This window comes from Felis catus, chromosome A2 (assembly GCF_018350175.1).
Source record: "Felis catus isolate Fca126 chromosome A2, F.catus_Fca126_mat1.0, whole genome shotgun sequence".
NCBI classification, from domain to species: domain Eukaryota; kingdom Metazoa; phylum Chordata; class Mammalia; order Carnivora; family Felidae; genus Felis; species Felis catus.
The window spans coordinates 34,790,649-34,810,317 of NC_058369.1; the positions used below are offsets into that span (position 1 = coordinate 34,790,649).

A 19,669-nucleotide genomic window follows, 5' to 3' on the forward strand; every position below is an offset into this window, starting at 1 on the left:
AGAGAAAAGCATTAAGTATTTTAATTTCCACTTCTATTCATTAGAAGGAATTGCTCAACTTTCCTCCAGACACCAAGAAAGACCGTTATCAGGAAAACAAGATATTTTCAGTACAGCCTAAAAAACGTTAATCTTTTTGTAAATTTTCATGTTCCTATTAGCCAAGCTGTGATGCAGTGTAAGCCACAATCATTAATATAAACAATCTCCATTTAAGTAAAATGTAAACATGATTTTGAGAGTTTATAATGACCAGGTTTTCCTTATTATGCTAAAATAAAAGTTATTAACATTCATCAGCCCAAACCTATAACCTGCGAAACAACAATTACTGAGTGTCTTATGGAAACTGTTGCAAGATAGGAAGATGAAAGTCCTACACAGTGCAGTTACTGAACAGCCCAGCCCGTTCAAACTGAACAGTCTGTCACAAAGGCATACTCCACAAAGAGCAACAGTATCCCGAGTTTCCCTGATGGTATGCCCTGACTTCATTTTTCTCAAGGCTGCTTGAAATTCACTCACCCAATCATTGTTTTCAACCAACTTTTATTCATGGCCTATGTCACAGCATGCTGGCATTGTGTGAACAGGGGTGAGGGGAAGACATCACAAAGGAGGCCTGACACCACCCTGGAAAGCTCACACCTGTAGTGAACACCTGTGATGCAACACAGCAAGACTTGTGTACAATTATGGCTGAATGCTGGGGATCAGTCTCACGCTTGGGGCCATCTTTTTATTATTAAAATTTTTATTATTTTTATTACTGCCTAGACGTAATTTTCCCTTGGCAACATTTTTGCTCATCGTTCTAGTCCTGCATTTTTGTCCTCAGACCCAGTTCTGGCTTTTCTCCATCCTTATGTATATCAGGGGAGCTGACACTTGGAGGCTGAGTTTCCAAGGCTCCTGGGCTAGATGGTTTCCAGCGCAGTTCAGCCAATGGGAGGCGGTGGAAGGAGACGAGAGGTAGGAGAAATGGAAAAGCTGGGGTACTTGGACACCTCTCCTGCTTTGCAAACACAGCTCCTCCAGGGGCACCTGGGCGGCTCAGTCCATTAAGTGTCCAACTTCGGCTCAGGTCATGATTGCATGGTGCATGAGTTCGAGCCCCATGTCAGGCCCTGAGAGCCTGGAGCCTGCATCAGATTCTGTGTCTCCCCCTCTCTCTGCCCCTTCCATGCTTAGGCTGTCTCTCAATCTCTCTCAAAAATAAACTGAATATTTAAAAAAAAAAAAAAAAAGCATCACCTTCACTGGCTTTAGCAACCACCAGAAGCCCAGCAGGGTTCTACCTTCTGTATCCCAAGATACAGAAATACCACGTCCTCACGTGGTCCCTCCAGCATGCAGGGAGCAACAATTTCCTGCTATGGCTTAGCTCTACCTTGCCTCTGCCCATCCTGGAATTTCCCAACTCTTGAATCACCATGTAACCAAGTCCCTAGAATAAAGTCCCACTGTGGTTAAACACTGAGAGTAATTTCTCTGTTCTAGTACTGACTGAAAAACTCCTGGAAATGAAATTCACATGGTCTTTATCATATATATATATATATACACACACACACACACACACACACACACACACACACACACATACGTATCTTTCCTTTCTCATATATGTATATAGTTATATAAACTTTCTTAAATCCTAATTTGAAACCCAGTAGCTATAAGTAAACACGCATAATGAGTAAGACTGAACATTTTTTAATATTGATTTTTTTTTTCTGGCTACACAAGGGTCACCCTATGAACCTTCACCAGACTCCCCAGCCACACAGCTCCTGTCTCATCCAGCAGCAGCCCCCTTCCCAGCTGGTGCTTCACTGAGGGACAGTCTGTGTATGTGCAAGTATACATATTCTGCGCTCACCTTTCTAGCAAAAACCACCTTGGTTCTATACTTTGTTTCTTCACCTAACAGATTTTAGAAAGCCTTCACCAGCCACACAAATACAATGATCTTATTCTTATAAGTGGCTACATAATATCTTTTTTTTTTTAGGTTTTTTTTTTTTTTTTTTTTTTTTTTTTTTTAATTTATCTTGAGAGCGAGAGTACACAAGCGGGAAGGTTGCAGACACAGAAAATTCCAAACAGGCTCCCCACAGTCAGTATGGAGCCTGATGCAGGACTCAAATCCACAAACCATGAGACTGTGACCCTGAGGTGAAACCAAGAGTCAGACGCTTAACCGAATGACCCACCCAGGCGCCCCTACAGAATAGCTTATTGAATGGATTTACCATAATTCAGTTTACCTGTCTCTTAAACAATAGCCTTTAGGTTTCCAATAGCTTGACATTACTTAAAATGTTGCCTTATCCATTTCTGTATGTATATCTAAAGGATAAATTCCCCAGAGTAGAGCAAAGAAAGAGATGTGGGGATTTTAAATAATAAAAGGTGATCTTAAATAATTCTTGGTAGAAGCTCTCACTAATTTCCCACTACACAAACAAGGATCATAGAAATTGTTTTTCTATTCACAACCACAGGCTATCAATCTTTGCCAGTATGCCGGGTAAAAATGGGTCTCTCATATAGACTACTCCTACTATTAGTTAATTTAAGCATTATTCTCTGAGCTTAAGAGACGTGTATTTCCTTTTCTGTGAATTTTGCCTATTCTTCTGTTGAGATTTTAGTCTTTTTCTCGCTGAGTTATAAGAAGGGTTTTTACATGAAGGAAATTAGCTCATCATCCCATGTAAACTGCAAGTATTCTTCTCCTTTAACATTTACCTTTCACCCATGGGTCTGTTATTTCTGCCACATAAAACAGTAATAATGGAACTCTTCATTCAGCACTTCTAGCTTTGGGTCAGACTTTAAGAAGGATGGTCTCACTCTGAGGTTCTCCAATTAGTTTTTTCAAATACTGTAAGATTTCTTTTATTTTTATTTTTTTTTTAATTTTTTTCAACGTTTTTTATTTATTTTTGGGACAGAGAGAGACAGAGCATGAACGGGGGAGGGGCAGAGAGAGAGGGAGACACAGAATCGGAAACAGGCTCCAGGCTCTGAGCCATCAGCCCAGAGCCTGATGCAGGGCTCGAACTCACGGACCGCGAGATCGTGACCTGGCTGAAGTCGGACGCTTAACCGACTGCGCCACCCAGGCGCCCCTAAGATTTCTTTTATTTGATGTGTACTTTTTTTTTTTTTTTTATCCAAATGGATTTTGAGTTACAATGCAAAGCTGATATGTAACTCACTGCCAAACAGACTTGTATTTCGGGGGGTTTTCTAGGCCACTGATCTGAGCCTGCACTGTTTTGCATGAGAGAGGCATGCAGGCTATCCTGTACCCACACAGCCTCTGTGCAGTCAACACGCAATAAAATACTGGCTCAATTAATGGCTGATTGGATAATGAGGAGAAACTACGTAACAGAAAAAATCTTCTGGGTGCCTACACGTATAAGATCTTATCCCAGGTCCTTTAAAACTTTCTTCTTTTTAGAAATACACATACTATAAAATTCACGATCCCAATCATTTCTACGTGTACATTCCTATGGTGTTAAGTATACTGACCGTGTCATGCAACCACGCTCCAAAACTTTCTCATCCTGCAAAACTGAAACCCTATACCCATTAAATAACAACTCCCCGTTCTCCCCTCCCCTAGTCTGACAACGACCATTCTACCTTCCATCACTACGAATCTGACAACGCTAGGCTCCTCATATAAATGGAATCGTATGTATCTTTTTGTGACGGGCTAATTTACTTAGCACAATGTCTCATGGTTCGTCCATGCCTCGTCAGAATCTTCCTCTTTCTCAAAGCTAAACAATCTTCTGTTGCGGATCCACTTATTTGTCAGTGGATAACTGGGTCACTTCAAAACTTCTTAAGCCTCAGGGCACCTGGGGGGCTCAGTCAGTTAAGCATCTGGCTTCAGCTCAGGTCATGATCTTGTGGTTCATAGGTTTGAGCCCCGCATCAGCTCTGTGCTGATGGCTCAGAACCCGGGGCCTGCTTCAGATTCTGTGACTCCCTCTCTCTCTGCCCCTCCCCCATTCATTCTCGGTCTCTCTCAAAAATAAATAAACATGAAAAAATTTTTAAAAAGAAACAATGTTTCTTAAGCTTCTATCAACGTAACTTACCATGAAGCCCAAATTTTCTAAACATTAGTGCCACTACAATCACATACTAACACAGCAGTTGGGGGTATTCACTGTTAGAACTGTTCATTTCTGTACACAGACCATAAGCATTTTTTTGAGCAGGACTGAAGCATGATTAGATTTGCGTTGTGAGATCTCTAAGGGATACGTGTTACAAAATCTGAGATGTAAGATCTAAAAAAGGGAGAACCAGCCTGGCTTGGAGACCGAACGTGCCCTGTTCCAGAGGCCATCCAAGTAAATGACTGTGAAGGCCAGGCAGGCAAATGTGTCAGTCTGAGCAGGTGCGACAACAGAAATGGCAGGGCCTGGGAAAAGTGGGGGTTAGCTCCCCAGTTTTCCAAACATGTTCAGATTTAAAGAATAAACTAAACACAAGTCAAAGGAAACATTCTGCTGTTTACCTTACAGGCAGCCAGCTTCCTACTGCCACCTACTTCCTCAGTTCATAACCACACTCTACAGACTATTTGTTTTCTCTTCTTTTGCCACCAATTAATGTTATTTTAAGGTTGTTTGCTAAGCAATTTAAAAAATTAGGATGCCTAAAATCAAATATCCTTTGGGCCATATGTACGAAACCCTGACAAATTTACAGGTACCTTCAAAAGTGTTTGAATAGCTTAAAAATTTTAGCAATATTTTGGTTTGATTCCAGGAACCAATGTCATCAACATTCACACACAGTTCTGAAAGCTAGCCAGAGGGACAAACCATTCCCAGAGGTATTGGTGATCTTTTTTAACTGGGCCCATCAAATCTTTTCATTAGCTTAAATACTGAAGTTGCATATTGACAATACAGGGTGCTTATGTTTCAGAAATTAATAGTATTAGGGCGCCTGGGTGGCTCAGTCAGTTAAGCGTCCGACTTCGGCTCCAGTCATGATCTCACAGTTCATGAGTTCGAGCTCCGCATCGGGCTCTGTGCTGACAGCTCAGAGACTGGAGCCTGCTTCACATTCTGTGTCTCCCTCTCTCTCTGCCCCTTCCCTGCTCATGCTCTGTCTCTCTCTGTCTCAAAAATAAATAAACATTAAAAAAAAGAAAAAAAAAAGAAGTTAATAGTATAGAGGATAACTAACACAATTGACAGATCTATGAATTTTCAGTCCTTTTCTGCTTTCCTGTGGCTTTAGTCTTTTCAACCAATTCTTGCTGAAATGAATTCTGTCAGGAACACATACTTGGTAATTTCTGTACCAGGTGATATTTCTTTAAGTCTAACGTGAATACCTCACTGAGTTCAGACACAACAGGCATGGGTTGGAAAGATATTAGTAACTTTACAAGATAATCATTTTATAAGTTGTTCATCCAAGAGAGCACAGCCTCCACATGCCTAAACCATATCCTAGATGAAAATTAAGTAATGTTCAAGGTCACACTGAATCTAAGGTACCTTGAAAGTACCATTTCTTGACCAAAAGATCACTGATCGATGGTCATTTAAATAATCTTCTTGGAGCTCTCGGTGGCTCAGTGAGTTAAGCATCTGACTTCAGCTCAGGTCATGATCTCACGGTTCATGGGTTCAAGCCCTGCACTGGGCTCTGTACTGACAGCTCAGAGCCTGGAGCCTGCTTTGGATTCTGTGTTTCCCTCTCTATCTGCCCCCTCCTCCACTCGTACTCTGTCTCTCTCTCAAAAATAGATAAAAACATAAAAACAATTTTCATGTTTTCTCTTCTTGGGAGCCTCCTCCCAAGTCTCCTTTTCTTGCGAGGAAGCCTCTGCTTACTAGACACTGACTTTCTGGAACATTTCACTGATGCCTGTGGCTTAAGGAAGCATCCTAATGCATTCCCAAATCTACTACTCCAGCACACATACAGTCTCCTTCCTAGTGTACAAATAAAATCAGTTGTCCCTAGATGAACAAATTCCCACACACCTACAACTAGGATTACCCTCGTGCTCCTTCCTAGTCCCTGTCCCTATAATCGCTACCAGCACTTATAGGGACTGGAGCCCTATAAGGACTATAGGGACTGGGAGCCCCTGGAGAACAGTGGCTATTTCTCATCATGTTTTCCAGGGTCCAGCAGAGTGAGCAGCACCCAGGGAGAGCTCACTCCAACTCTGCTGAGCAAACGGAGATTTAAAGGCTTTCATTTGGTCGGCAATGAAAAAAAAAACTAACAGGAAAAAAAAAATGAATTCAAAACTTCTTTCCTTTCCTTAGCACATTTAAGTCAAAAATACAATGACATTATAGCTCTTCATGACCCTGAGAACTTGCATGCTCATCTTCCTTCCGCAGGTAATTCATTTAAACCCAGAGTGTCTGAGGTGCTGGAAAAAACGTGATTCAACCATTTAAAGAGCTACGACTCTTAAATTTCTCTTCTAAATGAAGAGTGGTGGAAACTATCTTCTGGGGTCCCTAGAACTATTACTGCCTTCTCTAGAACTCTCTGTCACATTCACCTCCTGAGCTGTCAAGCCTAGGGGTTAGCAGATTTGCCCATTCCAGATTTATTCTCCTGCCTATCACCAACTCCCCAGGAAGCTCTTCGAAGTGGACATCCTGGACGTGTTGTAGCACCTATTCACGCATATGATGAATGTTTGCAGGGCATCTGATATACCTGCCAAGAACTTCGCTTCCAACAGAGCAGTGAGCAAAGCTGACAATGTCCCTTCCATGGTGCACACCAGGATCTACAAAGGCGACTGCAACTAAGTAAGACAGACAGCGATGTGCAGAGGCATACAGAGAATGTGAATAGGGTTATGGAGCACATTCTGGAGCTGACTGTAGGGCAGCGTCGCTAGAACATGGGGACCCTATGGAAGAACGGTCTCAGTGACCACACCCCTACACAAGAAGTCCCACAATAAGTGTCAAGTGGACGGCTAAGCTAATTAGTGACCTCATTCTCAGGAGGTGACTCTAACCATGACAGCCCTTACTCAGGAATCCACGATAACTTCCTTTCAGCACGTCACTAACTTGACATCTCTTTGACAGTCTCAGAAGTGACAATTAGTTCTTGTAACTGTCCACTGAGTCCTGGCTCTTTCTCCTGCTAAGGTTTAGTCCCACATGTTCCTGCCCCTTCTTCCATCTTGAACCTTCCACCTTCCAAGGGAGCCTTTCCTCCCAAGTTCAAGTAAGTGCTGTCCTCTCTTAATTCAAACGTAGATATTTTTAAAGTCTTACTCTGCTTTACCCTTCTATGATTTGCCTATTTCCAGCCTTCAATTTCTAGAGATAGAGTCAATCAAAAGAAAAAGAAAAGAGTGTGAAATCTGTTTTATCAGAGGAATGTTGCCCAGCTAAATAGCAGGAAATACTCTGGAACCATTGGGGGCCCCAGGAAACACACACATACTCACGTACACACTCACATATACATACACACAGGACCTTGGGTTATTAAGGTGGCTTCTCTTGGTAGTGGAGAAGGAAGAAAACAGCCAGTAAATCCTTCTCATTTAACTGTGAGACAAAGAAGCTCGCTCATGTAAACACCCAATGCGGCTCGGTGGGCTGGACCAAGGACAACGCAGAACTGTGAAGCTCAAGACAGAGTCTCTCCCCCAACAGCTCAGAGGACAGTTTTTCTGTCTTTGAAGCCATGAGATATGATTATTAAATTGGCATAATTTAAGCTGTTTTCAGTGAAGTATCACTTTCAGGCCATTAATATTCATCTCAAATCCCATTAGCTATGAAAGAATAGCAATTAGTTAAGTAATGTGTATTATTAATAACAATAACAGCTGACCTTTCTGGAGTACTGACTAAGCACCTGTGTACTGGGCTTACTCCGTCCTAACAAGAGGCCTCTCATTTGGGGTCTCATTATCCCCATTTCACAGACGATGACAGACATTCAGATGGGTGGAATCAGGCATGCTGGATGGCAGTACAGGATTCAAACTCAGGTCTGCCTGACTCTACAGCCTGTCCCTCTCACCACTATGCTGCCTCATCTAATTCATGGGCTGGCACTGTAGTGCTGCAGAAAAAAAACAGAGAGACTAACATACACAGCAAAACGCATGTATCCGCGCACAACGCTCACACGTATATTTGAACACATCTGATAAACACCCTTTTCTAGAACACAAGGGAAATATTTTTCTTCATCACAAACGACTGGGGAAAAATGGTTAGACAAATAAATAATCCTGGGTCCTGGAGAAGCACAAACATCAGAGGCAAGTAAGGAAGGTAGCACACATTTTCTGAAACAAGTCATATGCACAGTGGCCTCCAAATGCTCAGGTACCTGGTTTTTCAAAGGCCCAAGGAAGCCTAGGTTTTCTGCCATCCTCTGAGCTTGGCTGTCCTTTATCCCTTCAATAATATCGATTTCTTCCTAGGAAAAAATGAATAAAATAAGGAAAACTCAAGACAGGCAAATGAAAAGATTCACAACCTGGAAAGAAAAGGCTCAGTATTTATTTGCAAATGAGTAATTCAAGGGTGGCACCTTTCCAAAGATCTCCGAGCAGGGCTACCGCAGCTGCCTATAGGGTATGTTTTAATTAGCAGACCATCTAAAACACAGCCTTTCCAAAAACTATGTAATTCTTCAGGGTGGCATGCTGACAAGACAATCGGATGCCAGTTTTCACTTTTAATTACTATACAGATGGCACCGACGAATATTTAGTCAGTTAATTTTTATGACATCTTTTGGAAGACTTCCAGAGTAAGGTTTTCCTGCCTAATATTGCTGTTAAGTTTAGAGCTTGTCATATGTAGGTTAAATATTACCATATGATTTAAATACCCTATTGATGATGATAATTATTAATAATACCTGAGCTCTACAAAGTGCCATTCTCTCCAAGATACTAAGTGCTGTTCATATACATTATTTCAGGTGTTCTCTTCACACATGGAATGGCTTGTTTAAATCACAGTAATTTTGAAAATGAGTAGGTATTATTGGTAAGCTAGCATGTAAAGTCTCAACTTAACTTCCAAGGTAGCTAACCTAAAAGATGTAATGTTGGTGAAAATATTCCACAACCAATCACCCAAAGTATCAGTACCTGATCTAAACAAAGAGGTTCAGGGAAAAAAATTCCTGCTTTTTGAAGGGAAACAAAATCACATTCTAAAAGAAATAATAAATCTTTCTGCTAAAAATTTCTAATGTGATTTTTTGACACCAAGAACCCCAAATTAAAAACCAGAATTACAGTTCTAAAGACCGTAGATTTTTCTTCTCACAGCTGAGGTACGTTGAGAAGCACTTTGTACACATCACCTCACTATTTCTCACAATTCTGTGGGGTGGAAATCACTGAAGTGATTCAAAAACAATGAGGCTTGGAAACACTGAGATGCTTGCTGGTGAGTTAGGATTTGACCTCAGCCAGATCTGTGACCAGATACTAAGGGCAAGCTTTAAAGGATTGAAGCACACTGATAGAATCTGGGCCTCTGAAGGATTCCGGTTTACATAAGCTGTACTGAAAGACATCATGGCAGTCTCCAGCTCACATCTGGTGTCCTAGGAGCGGATTTCTGGATCATACACACTGTGCGGTGGGGTGGAGTCAACCGGGGGAAATGGAAACACCACAGTCCTCTCCCATTGGTTAATTCTTGGGGCAGCGTATGGAAGAAATGAGGAAGGAAGAAAAGGCAGGAAGGAGGAATAAAGGGATGGAGGGGGAAAGCAAAGAAAAAGACCCTGGATAGGGAATACCTTGGTTCTGCCCAACCTCAGCTTAGTGCTCAGTAAGAAAAAGGACTCAAGGTCTTTCACGCCTTAAATCCCAGGAACGAACGTGCTGCTACCAGCCTCAGACTGCACATTAAATCTTTAACAGCTCGTGCAACAATAGTCAATGAACACAGCACAGTCAGGAATACAAACACACCTTAAAAATAAGCTCTGGATTCGAAGCGGCCACCTCTTCGATGTCAACGCCCCCCTGAGGGCTGCCCACCAGCACGGGGCCATTGCAGGACCGGTCCATCAGAATGGCCAAGTAGGTTTCTCTGGAAATGTCCAAGGCTTCAGCAACCATCACCTACCACGTTAGTGGGAAAGTCAAATTAATTCAGCATCAAGCTCATTCCCACTTGGACATCTATATAAACTTGCTACACAAATCAAACAGCTTCATTTTAGGCTCTTCAAACCCACTGAGTTTCCTCCCAGAGATTTGAGAGTTCTGCTTTCATGGTACAGAATGCCCATTTTCACCTCCTTAATTGATCCTGCTAACTTGCTCAAGTGACAGGTATTTGGTTTGCCTCAAGGAGCTTTCCCACTTTAATCTTTTTTTTTTTTCTTCTTCTTCTTCCTTGAGAAACCCTGACACTTAAGAAAAACTCCAGGGAAGCAGTTGTTATTTTAATTTGAGACATTAACAGTACATACATATTGCCACATTGATTTTTCTCAGATTACACTAGTGGAAAACCAAGTTTGCTGCCCCAGAAAGGATTCTTTTACAGTACATCTGATGCTGTATATGTATATATGCCTCTATCTCATTGATCAACTGTATTGCTAATTCAATTTATGCTTCCTTTTAAATTACAAATATACTATTTGCATGTTCAAAAATAACACAAAAGGTACTAGACGTATATAAATGAGACAGTGAAAGAAGCCCCCAGCTGCACATATACAGAGCTCGGGCCTCAGCCGTTAGGGTGATCAGGAGCCCATATGAAACGTTTGTGATCATCAGATAAAGTAGCACCTTTGGGAGGATATGGTCCAGTGTATGCGAGGACTGTGCTTGGGCAAGAGACAAGTGGGATGGAAGGATTTCATTCTGCTCTCACTGTTTCGGCTGGCTGTCTTGCTCAGTGCACAACCACAACAGCTGTGTGCAGCAGGCCTACCAGGAAAAATCACTGCTGACTTCTCTCTCTCCTATACATCTACAAGCATTACAGTAATGCACATGGAAGCATATTATACGTGCTTGAACGCTTTTCTTTCTTCTTGTTTTTAATATTAATATTACAGCTTGGAAATCTTTCCAACATTCTCTCTCTTCATTGTGACTAGATGGTACTTATATGTCAGTATTTATTTGACCATATCCCTACTGACAGACATTTACGTGGACTTCAATTTTTCTCAAATGCCACTTGAGTGCTTACTTTTGTGTGTATATCTTCACTCATTTGTTTTCATATCCCTATAGTAAGGTACCTAGAAATAAGATGGCTAGGTTTTAGACTCTTCATATTTAAGATGTTAAGTACTCTCAAGTTGCCTTAGAGAGAGAGACTGTGTACCAAATGACACTCCCAAATAAAAACGGTAAAAGATGTCTTGGATGGTTAAGAAAGAAAGAAAGAAAGAAAAGAAAGAGAGAGAGAGAGAGAGAGAGAGAGAGAGAGAGAGAGAGAGAGAGAGAAAGAAAGAAAGAAAGAAAGAAAGAAAGAAAGAAAGAAAGAAAGAAAGAAAGAAAAGAATATTCATCATCAGTACTAGAAGTGAAAATAATGAAAGCATTTACATTGCTTTTCCTAAAAGTAGTCCACTAATAGGTTTCACAAAAGAAAGTCACAGATAAAACAGCATTTCTTGCTAATTACCCAGGTGTCATAAAACCACAAATTTTTAAGTCACATGAAATGGGATAAACATATGACGACCTAAAATGCTATAAAGAAATGAACTCAAAATTTCTTTTTTTCAAACACTTGTGGAATTTATCACTGGTTAAAAATAAAATACCTGATAAGAGGCATCATACTGACTCTTTTATCATAAATGGTAACTCATGACTATGTAGGAAATACTTCTTGGCACGTGGTGTTAAGATTTTCATAGAAGCATTGTTTTCAAGTTCACTTTCTATCTAATAAGAGCTAGTCTAGAGAACAAGATTTAATGATTTTCAGTAGTTATTCTGAGAAGCAACACAACATTCTAACTTTTTAGGAGACGTGTCATTCAAGAGTCCTATTCTTAATCTTCTAAAATGTTGACAGATGTTCTGTACCTTCCATCAAATTTCTATTTGTGAGAGACCAGCTGCTGTCTGAACTGGCTCCTCCTTGGTGGAAAGAAAGTATCACTCTTTAAGAAAACATTCCCAGTGAATTCCACGAACGCTCTCATCCCACCAGGAACTCAGATACGTCTCAATAATGTGACTTCATCTGTGACTGACAAAAACAGTATCATCAGCACAGCCTTTTCGTGGAGTCCCCCAGGAAAGAAAGCTTTTTCACTTACTTTACCCTACTGGACCACTGAACCTGGCTGGTTGGTTTGTTTTTGCTTTTGTTTTTAATATGGTGCTGTTGAAACTGTGGATGAGTACCAGTGCACAAACTATTTGCAACAGGACCATGATTAGATAACATTAAAAATATATTCGGTTTCTGAACTTTGCTTGCTACAGAGCAGTAAGCTTTGCTGGTACTGAATCGTGAAGAACATAACGAGGAGTGCAGTCTCACCTCCCCTATTATTATTCTAGGGAACACACCTAAAATGCATTGGCACAGACTTAGAAAAAAATATCCAATGTGTATATAAATGTACGTATGTGTGTTTAAACAGCTTCTCAATTAAACTTAGAAATAAAAGTTTCTGGGGGACTTCTACTGATGTCCAAGATATTCATATGTAAAAAAAAATGCATGTTCCTTAAAACCGCATATAATATTATTATAGAAACAGGGTAACATACATTTTATACAGAAAAAGGACAGAAACGATATTTCACTGTGGTGAGAATCCAAGAAACGTTTATTTTCTAATTTCTATATTTCTGTACTACTGGAAGTTTTTATGTGTGTGAATCACTTTTACAATCAGGGGGAAAAAAACCACTACTTAAAAGTAAATCATTCTAGATGTTTCCTAGCAATGACTCAATGTACAGGAATGCACTTATCTTCAGTCTTTCAAAACCTATCTACAAACTAATTTTATGCATTACCACACAGTGCAAATCTGCTTTAGGTATTTTTTACATGCTTTTAAAAAGTATCACAAACTATAATCTAAAAAGAAATATATTCGTATAAAACAACGAATTCCTACAAACAAAAAAATACTTATCATGTCCTCTATGGACAAATTTTGAAGAAGTTAACAAAGGCACAGGCTCATAATCAGATTTAAAAGGCAAATACAAGTACTGTGTTGGGCCAAACAAAAATCAAAACAAAACACTTTTGAGTTTTAAATAGTTCTTAACTGTGAGAAGTGGGGGTAAAGGGAAAACAGCATAACCAGTTTTGTCAATATGCTTTCCTAACATTTATAAAAGCTTTATGTTCTCAGAGTGAAAGAGCTAAGGACCACCAGGATTTCCATCTCCCTCTTTGGGACCAAGATAGACCCTGTCATGGTACGCTAAGTAAACCACCCAGCGATTTTTTTTTTTCGTCATGTTAACAACTTTCCACACAACTCACCCTGAAAATTAAAAACAGAATGTACTGGGGCGCCTGGGTGGCGCAGTCGGTTAAGCACCCGACTTCAGCCAGGTCATGATCTCGCGGTCCGTGAGTTTGAGCCCCGCGTCGGGCTCTGTGCTGACAACTCAGAGCCTGGAGCCTGTTTCCGATTCTGTGTCTCCCTCTCTCTCTGCCCTTCCCCCGTTCGTGCTCTGTCTCTCTCTGTCCCAAAAATAAAAAATAAAAAATAAAAAAAAAACAGAATGTACTACCTCAGGTTCTCTAGGTATAACACACTGGCAGAACCTGGGTATATTTTTAACCTTATCTAATCTGTTCCCCAAAATGCTGGGCCCCCTTTCACCATTAATCTGGGCCTTTCAACGATCTATGCCTGCCAGGGCTGGGGTTTGTCCTTATAGTCAAACTTATAGGGGCCGAAACTCAGAAGGGTCCTCCTCTTGGTCTCTTGGTGTATTATTTGTTGTAAGTGACTTGAAATTTGAACGAGGGTCCCCGCATTTGTTTTGGCACCGGGTCCTGCAAATCAGGTAGCGAGTTCTGGTACTTCCATTGATGAAGGGGATACAGCAAACAAAATGACAGGAGGAGACTTAGGTTCTGGCCTCGACTGTGCCACCCCAATTTTATGCCTGAGGCAAGCCACTTCACACAGGGCTCTAAGTTCTGCAGATGTGTATGATGTGCAGCCTATCTACACTTCAGAACCCCAAAGGACCACTAATACTCCATAATTCCAGGGATAACATGGCTTTAAACGCTACTAAACTCAAAGTAAGGTATAGTGACACTTAGAAAAACAACATCACAGGTAACTCTGATACATAATGAAATGGGGCTGTGGAGGAGCAGAGAATGTCCTGCACTGAGCAGGAAGAGCTGAGTATGAAGCCCTTTCCAGCTTTAAACAGAATGTTCTGAAAGGCAAAGCAGTTGTTTTGATCACTCAACCGCACCTACGTTTACTAAATGCTGACGATGATAAACACTCACACTATCACAGAACCCTTTTTATTTCTCCTCAAAGTCATACCACAACCTAAAGAGATTATAAGAAGTTTAAAAAACAAAATGGCACATGGCCAAAGTGCACTGCTTCATCAGACTGTCAAAAATGAAATGTGATTTTCTTTTCTTGTAACACATACACAGAAAATGACCAAAAGCATTCATATTACCTTGTTAACTTTCACACCTTCTTTTGGAGTTTGTTTTGTTGCTAGATTATACCCAATCATCTGTTTAGCCAGCTGGCCTACAACTTGAGGGCTAGGAGTGAAGGAAAAGGGAAAGAGAAAAAACAAAAACATTGTCTACGGTGAAAATTATTTTAAAGCAGAGTGCATGTTATGTCCCCATGTCCACACTGCACAGGGTCCAGCTCCACCCTCACAGAGTCCACAAGGCTTTCTGCTAATGTACTAGGTACCTAGCAAGGTACCAGAGGCTCACTGAGAGCAATATATATGAGGGAGGGAGGGAGGGAGGGAAGGAAGGAAGGAAGGAAGATTTAAAAAAGGGAAGGAAGAAGGAAGGAAAGAAAGGGAAGGAGGAAGAGAGGAAGGGAAGGGAAGGGAAGGGAAGGGAAGGGAAGGGAAGGGAAGGGAAGGGAAGGGAAGGGAAGGGAAGGGAAGGGAAAGGGGAGATTCTTGCTTCCCTCTGCTATCCTCTCTCCCCAAAATAAGTTACAGTCACAGTAGAAAGACAATACTGAAATGCACAACAGATTTAGATAAGAGCTGAATAACAAAAACTTGACTTGGGTAATGTGAGAAGTATTGGCCAATGAGGGCATAAGGGAGAGGGTATGATTCAAAGTAAATAATGAAAAGGTATGTGACGGAAGAGAGGCACAGGGGCAGTGCTGGCAGACACAAGAGACAGGCCATGATAAGGGAGGGTTCAGACTGTCAGACAGGAGGGACAAGTGAAGCCACTGGTAATGGGGAGCCATTTGCAGGCTCCAGAATAGGCAAGTGACAATATGGCGGCAGCATTTATTTTGTGTTATCATTTTCAACATTTATGATGGATCAATGACTGTCTAGGGCAGAAGGAGTGTCAGGTTTTTCACCAATTAGTGAGGAAAAAATCCTTTTATGGGAGAAAGAACACTGGAGCATTGCCAGAGCCCTCCTCTACCTATAATTCATTTCCTCTACTTGCTACCTTCTGCTCCCACCCCATTCCAACCATTTTTCTCAACGCTCCCTTCAATCATGAGTAAGATCTTCCATTAATACTGAGCCAAAAGACAGAGAAGTAACACCTCCAGACTTACTCTTTTGTTAAATGAACGCCTCCTTTCAAACCGCTACTGAAGACACCTTTTCCTCTTCCTCCAGCTAAGATCTGGGCTTTCAAAACAATTTCTTTTGCATCTGAAAAAGAAAACCCAGAGTCAGTAGTGGGTTTTTCTGTTGTTGTTTTGTTTTTGAGCAACAAGGAACGTGGAAATGCACCTAATTTCCAAAAGTGTTTGTAAAAGCTCTATTAAACCAACTTTGAAAATAAAGGCATAAAAAACGTCCAGAAAAAAAAAACCATCAATGCACCTAAATACAAAGTCTTTATCGAGGGCATTAAAATATTTCCTTCCAGTTTAATCTAATACTCAACCATCCCAAGAGAAAGCAAGGCATGTGTTCCCTTGCTCTTTTGAGTGTCAGAAGATGCTAAATAAATCCAGGCTGGAGGTATTAATTTTACTGTGTAATGACACTCCCATGTGGCTGAGGCACCAATCTGCCAGTCAGAAGAACTAACTACCTGTCAGCCGGCTGAGATGTCGAAGGGAAGACTGGATTACATAGGGGAGACGTTTAAGACAAGATGCAAAGAGAGCAGTTAATAACTGTATTCTTGGAAACCACCAGATTTCTGAGCAGTTGTTCTATATATTGATGGGACTGGATAAGGGAGGAGGAAATGGATTGAACCTGAAAGCAAGCAATATTTCTGAAATGGTGGCAGGGTAACAAAACATCCTGGAGGAAGGAAGGTGGCTATGGAATTTTTGTTTCTCGACATAGTCAAGGAACGGGGGGGGGGGGGGGGGGGGCAGGTACTGCCTGTTGTTGACCTGTTGACCTTTGAGACCTGAGTCGTAAACTTCAAACATCTTCATGCGCCTGGCTTGAAAGCTGAATGCATGAAGCAGCCCAGTGACAGAAATAAGGTCTTGAGCAAAGAGGGACACTGCCCTCCCCAACCACAAAAGGAAAAAAAACAAAACAGCCCTCAAATCAAACATGTTTCATAAACCAAAGAGTACACATCTTCAGCCACAGCTGGCACCCTCTGTTTGTCGTTCCTCTTTGTCTAACATCAGAAAACTAAGTCAATCTTCTATAAGGCTCTAATAGCCTTCTGGTTTAACACACCAGGTTTAGAATCTGCAGACTGGGTTTCCATCAGGACTCTGTCCCTCATCCAGGTGACGACACCTGGCAAGTTACTAAATGTCTCTGAGACTCCGTTTACCCAACTGTGAAAAAATGATGAGGACTGGTTTAAGAATTAGACAATACATGTGAATACTTTATCCCAAGAGCCTGAAACTCATATGATTAATGAAAGGCTACTGCCATGACTGTTTAGTTCATTTTAATACCTTTCTATCTTCTAAAGAATCAAAAGGATTATTTCCACTCAGGCAGATGTGGGCGAATAATAATAATAATAAGTTTGCTGGTGTCGGCCACCATTCATGGAAGGTGGAGGGCTCTGTAAGCGTTGGCTGTTTCAGTTATTTCTATTATTGTTCTTCTTACTCAAGACAAGCAGGCAAAGGTTCAAAGAGAAGGAGCCACAGAGGGTTTTGTCATGAAGGCAACAAGGAGCTACAACAAGATTTGACATTATGACAGCACTGGGTAAGACAGCTACTCCAGCTGAGGTAGTCAGATTATGAAAGTTCTTGGTCTTTATTCGTTGGTCTTCCCTTCCCCTAAATTTTCTTAACACTCAGAAAACCAGGCTTCACCTTCTCCCAGAAGCAATCATGGCTCCTTCTCTGCTGCCCTCGATGTCCTCCTACACCTGTTGCTGCCCTAGATATGAACCATCACAACATCAGTCAAACCCATGTCTTAGGATAAACTGGCTCACATCAACCGGAGTAAAGAGCAAGTTGGGATGACAGCTCATTACCAGAAACTCACCAGGAAAGAAACCAAGTAAAACGAATGTATTTCGTATCTTGGCTATTGCGCCTAAGAACAGCAGTAAGAGCGCGGACTGTGGAGTTAAACAGACCTAAAATCTCTCACTCTGCCTATCACTTTCTTTGTAGACCGGAGGAGACTGAGGCTCAGAAAGGGAAAAGTGATATGCCTGTCAGCAAAATGGCTATAATAATCTATAGTGTTAGGTGATGTGAAGAGTAAGTGAAATATAGTAGGTAAAGTGCTTATCTCAATGCCTGGCACATTAAAAAGAAGTCAAAATATGGTACCTATCATCGCTAATTATTTTTAGCAATTAACCAAAAAAATAAAGGTATATAGGAAGACATTTCCTATTTCTCTTTTGGAGCCATCGAATAGAAAAAATACGGTCTACTCAAATTTTTAATTGTGATCCCTTCAAATTATTTAAAAAGGATAACCAGCATTCCATTGCCATTATCAATTTTCACATGCTTGTCATCCAGAAGAAAGAGATGCTTTTCTCTAGATCTCCAGCAGCAACACTTGAAAGCCAGACAGAATACCTAATTGGGCATCGTTAATTGGCACTAGATATGCTTAATTAAATCAGCCTTAGGCATGAACCATCAAGACAAAGAAACAGTTGTAGCCTCAATGAAGTGGTTGTCAATTACATGTGTCACCATTTGACCACGTGTCAAAGGATTCCATGCCACCAAGCTGGTAGACCAAACAACCATTTTGGGCACTGTGAAGCCATACTGGGACAAATGGCAAAAGACAAAGGAAAAAACTGTATCCCATCTAGGTATGTCTCCTGCAACTTACACCCCAGGCCGAAAATAAGCTCACTAAAATCATCTCTTCTTATTAGATCTCAGATGTTAAATCAGTATAGTACATCAATAGCCTAAAAGAAAGCAAGTTTGTCTCATCTTGACTGCAACTCACGTGAAGTAATTTAATTCAGTTATTTATTCGGAGGGGAGAAAATTAAGCAGCCAAATCCTACTGAACAGTAGCTATTCTTCTCATCCAGTATTAACCAAGCTGATTCACACAGTCACTGTTTCCATTCTATTTAAAATAAATCTGATTTCGCCAAATACACACATTTTTGGATTGCTTTTGGGTTTTCACGTTACTCTCCTAATCCCAAGCAAAATTACAGAAGAATATCTCAGACACGAAATCCAATGTTTGTCTACCATAAGATGATTTAACCATACTTTAGGGGTAACAAGCTAAAAAAAGAGATGGAGGGAGAAATAACATCTATCTAATAGCTTTTATATGGAAACAGATTACACTTCTGTACTGATAACCATAGTACTGGACTCCGAGGTGGAAAATTCCAGGTATGTGTAACTCCAAACTCCTTATCCTTAACTACTACTCTTATATGCAGCAGCGTAAATGTGCAATGCATTCACTTTATTTTGTTCCCTTTCTGGTTAGTTTCTGATAATGAACAGTGCTCACGACTAGGATTCCTCTTGGTTAGACGGAAACCAGTTTACTAGGATTTATATATATTTTAGGAGAAAAAGCACTGTGACATACTTGACAAGCTTATAAATATGTAAGATTCTCAACTACCAAATCTCTTATGAGAACAATATTTATAGCCATTTAGAAAGCCCCCCCCCCAAAAAAAACCCCACACCATGGTCTTGTTTGACTCTATTAGCCACATTAAAATAATACTTTTTCAAATATTTTCCTTTCATTTCTTACAAGTTTCATTCTAATTACAATAACAAAGTTTTATGCCAATTTTTATGGTCCTATGCTGGAAAACAAACATTCTTAGAAGCATTATTAAATATACAAAGAAAAAAATTAAATTCATTAAGAAAAGCATAACCTAAAGAGAATAAATAAGAAATGTTTTCAATTAGACAAGCTTTGTAAAACTGGTTCACTGTTCTTTTTAGAGACAGCATTCTGAAAATACATTTATGCAAAAGAGTGCTTATAAGAAACAGTTCAGAA

The 19,669-nt window shown here is 40.6% G+C and overlaps 1 protein-coding gene across 8 annotated transcripts in view; it reads right to left on the bottom strand.

The window, feature by feature from the left end:
- The window catches only part of SUCLG2 (succinate-CoA ligase GDP-forming subunit beta), a 482,508-nt gene that overhangs the window by 334,903 nt on the left and 127,936 nt on the right, over positions 1-19,669 (bottom strand). For all 8 annotated transcript variants that reach the window (XM_023249935.2, XM_045051842.1, XM_023249939.2 and 5 more), the window contains exons 3-6: positions 15,805-15,904; positions 14,702-14,792; positions 9,998-10,150; positions 8,389-8,478 (exon numbers count right to left, since the gene is read on the bottom strand). In XM_023249935.2, coding sequence (XP_023105703.1) covers positions 8,389-8,478; positions 9,998-10,150; positions 14,702-14,792; positions 15,805-15,904 — 434 coding nt within the window. The remainder of the gene's footprint in view (positions 1-8,388; positions 8,479-9,997; positions 10,151-14,701; positions 14,793-15,804; positions 15,905-19,669) is intronic.